The 10,906-nt window shown below is 44.9% G+C and overlaps 1 protein-coding gene across 1 annotated transcript; it reads right to left on the bottom strand.

Annotated features, from left to right (window-relative positions):
* Positions 1-645: 645 nt before the first annotated feature.
* Positions 646-9,381, bottom strand: LOC146207968 (short-chain dehydrogenase/reductase family 9C member 7-like). Its single transcript, XM_084577883.1, has 5 exons — positions 9,180-9,381; positions 7,373-7,579; positions 3,536-3,718; positions 2,659-2,791; positions 646-1,021 (listed from the first exon to the last, which is right to left on the bottom strand). The coding sequence occupies exons 1-5, from the start codon at positions 9,379-9,381 to the stop codon at positions 646-648; spliced, it is 1,101 nt and encodes a 366-aa protein (XP_084434009.1).
* Between the last annotated feature and the right edge of the window lie 1,525 nt (positions 9,382-10,906).

The following is a 10,906-nucleotide window of genomic DNA, read 5'->3' as shown; positions in this document are numbered from 1 at the left end:
AGAGGCTTTTTTAAGTCCGAATGTTCCTTTGGCTGGTAAGGATAAATTTTGTGGCCTTCTATCTAAAAGATTTTTTAATTACGCTTCTCCAGGTTTTGTGTTGTGCCGGGTGGGTCTCTACGCTTTTATAAAGTGCGCACCCGGCCATGCCATCTGCCAACTACCTCTTGCCGGAACCATACCCGTGTTATTTTTTTGCGCACAAGGCTTGAAAACATCATCAGCTCCGGATTTTAAAGCCATCGCGTTGAAAGACCGCATGTCACCTATGAGATCCGATGCCATGACTTCCACATGTTGCATGCAGTGCTCTACGAAATAAACTCAGGCGCTGGCGGTCTTTTTATCTACATTCAAACGCTTTAGCTTGTGGCTCTACTGTGAGTCTACTAGAACCACCCACAACGTAAGTCTTACGTCCTATTATACTTGAAGCGCCGCTTAGAAAGCGGTCGAACGGAGAGGAAGCAGTTAAGCGGCAACCTAAGGAAGCTGACATGAAAACTGTCACAGCCGAGACAATTGTGTTGACGACAGGAGGATAGGGAGTTATGAGCGGACCCACTTCTGTCAAACCCTGCCTCAGCGATGACACGCCAGAAAGGCAGCTTTTTTTATTTGCCCTTCAAATTTGTCCAAGTCGGCTCACAACAGATGTTCCTTTGCGTACCCCTCAATGCACTGCTTTACTTTTTTACTGACCCCAGTCGATTTGGCCACGGACGCGAGCACATAGTCCGCCGTCTCCGATGGAAGTACGTAGTTGAGGAACCGCACAGCCGCGTCAGCTGTACCTCCTGTCCTGTAGTGCGCCTTGGGGTACACTTCACGGACAGCCAAGACAATATCTCGAACCACTTCGTCCGGATCATCACGGAGCAGGCCTCCGACGAATATCTTGGCCGCTGCCTTCACTTTGAATACTCGAACAGGGTCTATGGCCTTCTGAGCTTCTGGAGGAAGACTAGCGACGAGCTCGTCCACACGTCTGGTAATTCCCTCTGGGTCCGAGAGCCCTGTCCTGCAAGAATACACACGGCAGGTTGGCACTGCAAATCTAACTAAAGGGATGACTTTCACCATGGCTGGTGAGTGTAGAAAGGTAATTTCTAAACTGGAAGTTGTTTATATGTTTCGTTACAGCGTGTAGTATTAGCCAAATGTACTTAGTTCGGGTTTTAAGAAGAAAGCTAGTTTTTGCCCCATGCTTCACGTCAGCAGAAAGTGTGAGCCGAAATTGTGTCCAGGAAACGCCCCCAAAAGATGCCTTCCCGACTAAACGCAAACACACTAATCAAGAATAGCGAAGAACACAGCGTTGACTAGTAATTGATATTCTTCGTCCTCAATCTGAAAAATAACAACACACGCAAAAAGACAAAATAAATAAATAAAAAGAAATCAAAGAAAGAGATAAGGAAAAACAGAAAGAAACAGAAAAGCAGGATAATAAAATCCTGAAAATTGAAACAAGCAAACTCGGTGTAATCAGCAGTTATCATCGCTCTTCTCTAGTGTGTTCTTTTGCTTTTGCGCTGTCCTTCAAAAGATGTCTCATCAACTAGCCTGCCAATACGTTTTGACACTATTCCACGCCGGGATCATGAGAAACAGGAGTAATGCTCCTTGCCTGGCATAAGGGTAATGGTAGCGATGACATTGGTGATGTATTCAGCGATATATCTATAGTAATGATTGTAACGTTGACAATGCCGCTGCGTTTATTTCATCATCATCATCATCATCATCATCATCATCATCATCATCATCATCATCAGCCTGACTATGCCCACTGCAGGGCGAAGGCCTCTCCCATATTTCTCCAATTAACCCGGTTCTGTGCTAGCTGCATCCACTTGACCCCTGCAAACTTCTTAACCTCATCCGCCCACCTAACTTTCTGTCGTCGCCTGCTACGAATTCCTTCCCTTGGAAACCAGTTTGTTATCCTAAGCGACCATCGGTTATCCTCTCTTCGCACTACATGTCCTGCCCATGCTCATTTCTTCTTCTTAATTTCTACTAGAATGTTGGTAACTTGAGTTATTTCTCTGACCCACTCTGCACGCTTTCTATCTCTTAATGTTACCCCTACCATTTTTCGTTCCATAGCCCTCTGTGTTGTCCTTAACTTAAGTAGAGTCCTCTTGGTTAGCCTCCACGTTTCAGCCCCATAGGTGAGTACAGGTAAGATGCAACTGTTATATACTTTCCTCTTTAGCGATACCGGTAAGCTGCTAGTTATAATCTGTGAGTGCTTGCCAAATGCGCTCCATTTCCATCTTATTCTTCTTGTTATTTCCTTTTCATGGTCCGGATCTGCGGTTACTACATGTCCTAAGTAGTCATATTCGCCTACTACTTCCAGTGCTTCGCTACCTAACGTAAACTGCTGTTCCTTCCTGAGGCATATTGATTTTTAAGCATACCTTTCTACTTTTCCTGTCTAGGTCATCAATTATTATTTGCATTATCCTTATTTCATAAGGATAATGTTTATAGTGATGGACTTAGGCGCAGTCGAGTAACTGTTTTGCTTTTGTCCAAACTGTAGACATAAAAAAAGACAGAAATATCACCAGCAACTTCCACCGAAATTCGCTCGTTAATTGAAAAGTTGGCCCTCCTCTCCATCGGTCTTTCAATAAAGCTGTTTACCTGTATGCCGTAGGCTCGACAGTGCACACGTGAAGATTTGTACCGTAGAATGTCCGGCGAAGTCCGTCGGCGAGGGAGATGCATGCGTGCTTTGACATGCAGTAAGGAATTGTAAACGCAGCCGTCATGCGACCTGCAATGCGAAGAAACATAACATGACGCGGTAGCGGTAATATTTATTTCGTACTCAAGGCCTCCAAGACTTCTCAGAAAGCTCCAAAGCGACATGGTTTCTCTTTGTGAAGTATACGGAAATAAAAATATGCACCTCTTTGCCAATCTAATTTTATGCATTCATTGCATACAGTATCCCTTATGAGTAATTTCAACAACTGTGAGCTTTGTGTACGCCACGATTGAATACGACACGGAGAAAAATAAATTTAGCACATAGGCTTGCCTTCAGCTACAGTGGACTATAGAATGCAATTCTTTATACTTCAGCTCCAGACTACAGTTTTTCGTTGTTATTGTTATTGTTGTTGCTGCTCTGTCTGTGGGTTTACACACGTTTGAATAGTCGAGTAATGGATTACGAACAATACTAGCAAGGAAAGGAATTGCTTAACGGGACGTTGAGATGTACATGGAAGCGAAATATATTACGGCAGGTCCTTCAACCGGTCGTCTAGTCAGTTGAACCGTTTGACTGAGAGACGATCTCACTGATACTAAGCTACACTTGACAACTCGCCTGGCGTGCTGCAATGCTCATATCGGATTGACTTGTAATGACACTTAATTGCCGCTATGCTTAAGTGTCGGGCAAATGATTTGACATCGAGAACGCCAATGTAACAGCGGCACAAAGCAATGCATGGTACAGTGGCGAAGCATCCGGTCCCATGTTTTTAAAGTATGTGCGACACTGGCTCACCAAACATGCTGGACACGATGACGATCCTGCCCCCAGATTTATTAAGAAGCGGCAGAAACTTGACCACCACGCACGCCACTCCGAATACGTTTACGTCGAACAAGGCTCGCATCTGGTCCATGCAGTGCCACTCCAGTGGGCCCACGGTCATCACTCCGGCGTTGGCCACCACAGCCCACAACGCTGCATTTTGCACAATCAATCAATCAATCAATCAATCAATCAATCAATCAATCAATCAATCAATCAATCAATCAATCAATCAATCAATCAATCAATCAATCAATCAATCAATCAATCAATCAATTCACTGGGCTGAATGAAGTGACTGAGCGCTGAAATGAGTTGAAGTTCACTATGGTACTGGATAAGCTGCGTTCTTTAATGGGATACTGATGTGAGCTACACTAAAGCAGAATCACCATGCCTAAAAAATAAAAGCGAGATAAAAAAATATGAAAGTGACCCCTAAATCGTGCAATGTTGGGGCGCCATTGTGACCGTATACTTGTGGTTCGTAATATATGCATGTAAAGGGGCTTTAGCACAGCTACGTATTTTACCGCGTCTGAAATATTGCGAAAAATAAAGGTACTGTGGCTTCACTGTTTCGCAATATGTAAAGTACGAAAGTGCATTTGATTCTAATTTTTCCATTCTTTTTTTTTCTCGCAAGATAAGGAAACGCATAAAGTAGCATTGCAACTGCACCATGACCAGAAACTAAAAAAACAAAGCAAAAAAAAAAATCTAGGATTCGAAGCTCCCAATGAGTGCTATCATTTAAAGGGCTGGTCTTTGAAAAATGCTGTGAAGTGGTCTTGCGTCAAAGAACGTACTGACGGTGGAACGCAGACTCTACGCACCTTTTCTGTTTTCCCTTCCGAAGTTTGTCAACAGCGTTGCTATGTGTTGCCCATCTAGGCCGACCTCATACATTTCCGACGCTGCCGCTGCGGCTTGGCCTGCTCAGTTGCAGATGAAAAACCTGCTATTCCTATGGTGCAGTTTCCTTTTAATATTCATTTAATATAGGCGTAAACAGTCACTTGCCACTTTAAGAGGACCATTCGACGTACCGTATTGGCCAGATGTAACCAGGCTGCATGGTTTGCTTCTCAGACATGCTGTGCAGCACTTACGCTACCCATTAAGCCCTAAATGTGCCTACGGTAAAGATAACCCTCGTCCTCGCCATTTAAGATCTGTTGACCTTTACGGAAGCCACAAGGGCCTGAGGGTGCAAACTAGAAATGGGAGACACAGCCTGCTAAGTTTTTGGCAAAGAATGTGCACGCTCTGCCCAATTTTCGGCTGATAGGTTCCTTGACGGGGACAAAATGCCGTTAAGTATTTGTGCCGAGGGTAGTCGGTGCTCGAAAAGGCAAGCTGTACACTTTATATAATGTGATACGAAGCAAGGCAAAAACAAAATGAGCTGATTGGTAGAGAAAGAATTGACGTAAAAGGGTTGCGTGACGTAATCGAGCTTTGATTGGTTTACGAGGTGGTGACGTCACGACAACCTGTGGCACGGTCAAATTGGCAGAGCCTCTGGCGGTTGATATGCGGTTGCCAGGTGCTCTGTTCGCACGACAATACCTAGCGCGATGGTAGGATGAGGTGGCGATTGATAGCAGTGCTTGGTTGTGCGTACGCCTGTCTAGCCAGCTCAGCACATCAGGCTAGAGTGGGGGCAGAACCATCATAGCCTGCGCCTACTGCAGTGGCAAAATCAGCTGAAGTTGGAGGGTAAGATTCACAACCTACGATAAGCACTAAAAATAATAAAACGCAAATGAGCACGTCGGGCGTCAATGATAGAAATATGTAGTAACAATGTCACAAGGTAACGTGATCACGACCCGGAAATGAAAACCTGAAAAACAACTAGCTTGTTTGCATCCGCAACGCGTCTGCATGCAGCCGGGAGTGCAGACTCTTTTTAAGTACTCATACATCAGAAGGAGCTCCACTCAAGCGATTAGGGAGGCCAAAGAAGCATGTCACCAACGAAGGAATATCAGCAGCAGCCCAGTGACAACGAGCGCGTTGGACTGCAATGACAGAAACGTATAGTAGCAGCGCTACTTCTGATGACGTCACATTTTTCTCTAAGGGCGACTTAATCGTTCGCATATTATTTTCTTTGTTGTTGTAAACCCAACAACGATTGTACTATAGTGACCGTAGGGAGCCGCCTCTTACGCATTCATTGTACTTCGCGCATGCGTCTTCGCCTCATGATTCAAGAGATAATGACTCCGCACCCTCACATAACGGGCACTCTCCACCGCCGTTCGTCCCGGTATGAACAATTGAGACTACGCCTCCAAGCTTTGAGGAAAAAATTTTGCCAAAGGGCTTTTTCAACATGTTTTCGCACACGCTGCTTCCGGTTGCTTCGAGGATAATCGCTTGAATGTACGTTCTTCGCTTGTCTCTCTCGCGTATCATATTTTACGGCGAAAATTTGCCAACTTCATGTTGTTTGTCGTAGGTGTGAAGAATGCCTCGACGACAGAACCGCTATGGCTGACAGTAATAAGTTTCAATTTAGAAGGCGCTTTATTCCCGAATTATTCACTTTCAGCAGCGCTCTCCGAAGAAGTAGTCTTTCGACGTGAATGTCTCAAGAACCTACACAACACTGGAAACAAAGCGCCGAAATTGTTTTTCGAAAATAAACATGAGCAAACAGTAAAATATTTTGTCGCACGTAATTACACAGTGACCATTTATTGCATGCTGAAATGCTGCTAACTTTCATATCGAGCAAACCTGTACATGAGAAGTAAAACACGTGAAGTGTTTTCAGTGACGCTTACTGGAAAAACCGTCTGATGGTCTTAGTTACAGCATTGGGTTGTAATGTTTTTGTGAAGTAATAAACAAAAACGAAAAATAAGAACAGGTGTGACCCGGTAGGTGATGCGCACCGCTGGAAAGCAGCGAAGGATTCGGCAGGTCTCCACCTTGGAATATTTTTACCTTTCTTTTTCTTACGGCAACACCTTTTCCATGCACCTGGGATTTTCATGACATAAAGAAAAATCTTCCAAAGGAAGGCGCTACTTTTCAGTTTAACTGAGGAGTCAAAGGTATCATATTGTGCAACTTTAGTGAAAACCTGTGCCACTGTCGGCCTGGAAAAACAAAACAAATGAATAAAAAATATGGAGACAATATACAACGTGTGTTAATTGTATATGGTATAGTTAAAGCAATAGCAAACATGCAACTGTTACTTAAGGTGATCCCTGATGTCTTAGCAACGCCTATGTCAGGTTAAGGATAAATGAAGCTGTCCAATGGACAACTACCATTCGCATTCATTAGATCAAGCAGAGTATTCGTTGACCAAACACAAAAGACTGAACGGCAAGGCGTTAACCTAACGTTACAGCACCCAGGCATATTATCAGGGTTCTCGTTTCTCTTTTCGGCTTCTCAGCCTCGCACTTCCTGAATCCGGTGTTGTATCATCTTATCGATATCGCGAACCCACATCTTAGGATCCTCTCATTGTAGGTTTTTTCGGTTCGATTCATACACGTGGCTAGTTTTGTGTCTGCACAAGTCTGATTTAGTGCTCGCGTTTGCGGTGGCGTTCGGGAAGATTACGGGAGACTCTCGTAAACTACGCACCAAAGGCGCCGTGAGCGGATAACGTCAGAGTAAGTTGGGAATGGCAAGTCGTGTAAAAGCCCACCTTCCCTCATAAAGAAAGAGCTGGAAAAACTGCTGCAAGTTGTGTGATACTCCGTTTAGACTTGGCCGTGAGGGTAGAGGCTGCTTCCCGCCCACGACATGGAATGTTGTTCCCGTGCGACTTACCCGTCTCGTCATCTGCGGTGGCGACCTCCTTGTAGGCTTCTTCGATCTCGTCCTCCTTGGTTACGTTTAACTGCAGGACGTGTAAGTTGGGGAGTAGCCGGAGGCTGCAGGCACCATCGCTCTCGGAGCTGAGGCAGCCAGCATAGACGCGAAAGCCTTCCGTGGCCAGTCGCTTAGCTAGCCGGTGTCCGAAGCCCGTATCGCACCCTGGGACCAAAACATCGACGCCAGTTTCATTGTCCATCAATGCCGGGAGCAAGTGTAAGTGTGCTAAATTAGGTGAATTCGATCTCTTGCACAATATGCGTGGCACTAAATTATACGACGTAAACATCACGCAGGACACCTCTCCAGACTTTGTTCGAGCAAATTATGTTTTGTGAGAGCTGCCGCTTCGTTCAGCAATCCCTGCGCGTGGTCATAATTCGGGTGAAGGAGGGGAAGTGAGGGAAGTTCTGCGATGAATGTAGTAAGCTGCACATAATTAGAAAAATAAGGATACATCTGAGCTTCTCCGAAATCCTTCAATACCATTATGGTTCCGTCTTACCGGTAGGATCCAATAGTGGCCTGTGATCCTTTCTAATTGCACACATACTCGTTACTGTTGTAAGGTACCTTTTACGGAGACGACCACATAACATATATATTTTCCCTTCCTTAGCACGTCTTGGCCGTAACTGGGGACTCCCGGTTCTTCAAACTGTAAATAAATTCGCTTCGTATCATTATGAACCTTGGCTGAGTCCCAACAAATAGAAGCGGCCTCACGTAGACTGGTTGTATAGTGTCTGGCTTCCAGTCAGGGTAATGAGTTCGAATTTCGCCTGAAAATCTAAAATTGTTCAGGTTTCTTTAGGAGGAATAACTTTTTTCATAAAACTGAGAAAACTGAGGCATGTGGAGAGTTCTAATTCGCAATACATATCATGCTTTGTAGGTTTCGGTCTGCGTAAGATAGATTCAGCTGCAAGTTCAGACGGACAGTTTGAGAAAGTGAATTTGCGGTATGCACTGGTATTGTTCGTTTGTATTGTCAAGATTTTGCGAATAGGCTTTATGGAGACTAAATTCGTAATGGGTGCACGACACTCGAGTGGCACTACAGAGAATGACTCGATTGTTTGTCAAATCAAATGCTGAATCCACTAAAAAAAAGCAAGGTGTAGCTTGCCGTGGGGTGCAGTTGTCGAGCGTTTCCTTCAGGGGCAAAGCAAACCGAAGTCTCATCATGCACGACTAAGTCAAAAGTGGCCTTCAACTCTGCAACAACTCTGCTTTCGCAGTGTAAAGTCATGCGCAAAAGTATAATGATAATTGGAATCATAACTCATCATCGTTTTGTGCAAAAGGTCACTGTTGAACTAATCGCTCGAGCGGCCACGCATACTAGGGAGATTGACTTATGCATATACTCAAAACAACTGCTGCACTCGCAAAATGCACTAACATGCAGTTCTTCAAATCTCGGTCATCCCTGACTTTCGCGCGGACCGTATATACTTCGAACGCTGAATAATCTTCGAAGTCATTCAGTAAGGTTGGTAGTCTCGTACCATCGGGGCATTTAAACATATCGATTGTAAGCCTTGTCCAAAAACACCGACTTGACTGAAAAAAAAAAAAGCGAACTGAGTCTACCACAAAGCTTAGTCCTCGAAGTCCATATATGCCTTTCACAGTGACATGTCAATGGACATCATACTTTTTTTTTTGTTCGTTATAATGACCTCTTCTGAGAGGGACCAGGGAAACTTCCCCGCTTGCTCTATTCGATGTGCGAAATATGTAAAAGCGTTTCTCTCACCGGTTATGAGGACGCTCTTTCCCTTAGCGTGGACGAGTCCGTTGAAGAAGAATCGGCGTATGCAGCAAGACAGCCAGTATCCGAAGCATAGTGCTATCAATAACGTGGTAGCATTAGTAACTACAGCCACTAACAAAGAAAACCTCCAAAGAGCTGTCCAGAGAAGCAGGACGGCTGTAAAAGCCAGCCGAGGAGTCACCATGTCTTGTACCCGAGCACTAGATCCTCGTAGCCAAGCAACCGTTTCATCTGGCTTCATTTGATGCAGACTATGAGAATTAATTTTTTATAGCTGGGAAAAACTAGCTCAAGACGAGAAAGTGAAAAGGTGGCACCGCACCAACAAATGTTACAAGGTCGCAAACTTTGTATGCCAGAGGACACCTCGGGAGAGCTTTGGATTTCGCAACCACCACAGCTTGAGAGGAATCGCAATACGCGCTGTGAAACATTTAATTTCCGCAGTTTGTAGCGGAGACACCAAAAAAACAACACAAACCAAAAACACAATTTTCATTCTGGCGGCTGACTATATTGCGGCTAGGGGACGGACATACGAAGGGGTCGTCGCGCACGGGAGCTTTTGATACAACGCAGCGTCGGTGAAAACTTCGCGAAGGTCGTGAGAGAGAGAGAGAGAGAGAGAGAGAGAGAGAGAGAGAGAGAGAGAGAGAGAGAGAGAGAGAGATTTGAGAGAGAGATCATGCTTGACTACAGTTTCGAACAAAAAAACGAGGCAAAAGCAGAATTTCCTTTGTCTTTTGCTCCGTCTTCATTTCCTGTCTGCTTTTCCATTTTGTGTAGATAATTAAGTAAGTCATTTGTAATGTTACCACGCCCATCCGTTTACAAATAGCAGAAAACGAAGTGGCTGTTCGCGCAAGAAGCTGCTTGTTCCAACAGCTCTCCGTTTGCTTCTATGCCTGCCTTTCTGACTGTGCACATGTGTATATTTCCCTTTTGTAAACAGATCATGTTACGTAATTACGTCAAAGAACGGATTTTGACGATGCATTTCAATATTATCAAAAGCAATATCTGACACATGGAACCATATATAGCTTAGAAGTTGAATGGGTTCTAGTATTCTCACAACACGCGTTCGTACGCCACAAGGTGTCTCTTAATTTGAGCACGGAAGCCCGTGTCGATTGGCTATGCGTGCTCTCGTTTTCGCGTGTTTCTGCCGCGGCGATCGATAGACAGAAATTCGGGCGAACATCTGCGGCCAGCAACAAACAGAAATAAAAACTTCGCAAAAGCACAAAAAGAAAAAGAACAAAGGAAAGTGGAGGGCACAAGCTTTTTGGAAACGCTCGGAGCCCGTGCATATTCTCAGCAGAGTGCAACGACCCGTATGCCACAGCCTGTGGTGATGGAGCACAGGACAAATGCACGACCCCGTCCCAGCTGCTGCCCTCATTAGAAGTGCTCGAGTCATTGAGTTGTTGTGATAAGCGTACGTGCTTAAATCTCTTCCGTTGCATGAGTTTAGGGCTGAAGAGGTTTACTGCCGAGCAGCAGGGCTCTCTTGAGGTATGGCGCTGCTGCCGGTTTTGGCCGTCACGTGTGCTGTACTTTCGTGCTGTACTGGTGCCGCGCCTGCAGAAGTGATGGAAAGATTACTGCGAAACAGGCCGGACCTGGCGATCTACCAGGACTTCACAAAGGTGAGATTACCTCACTTGGAGTCTCAAGAAACACACGCAAAAAAACTTGCACTGTAG

Source organism: Amblyomma maculatum, chromosome 1 (assembly GCF_055883805.1).
Source record: "Amblyomma maculatum isolate TAMU_Amacu chromosome 1, ASM5588380v1, whole genome shotgun sequence".
Taxonomy (NCBI): Eukaryota; Metazoa; Arthropoda; class Arachnida; order Ixodida; family Ixodidae; genus Amblyomma; species Amblyomma maculatum.
The sequence above is the reverse complement of the archived record's forward strand: the minus strand, read 5'-3'. Positions and strand labels throughout refer to the sequence as shown.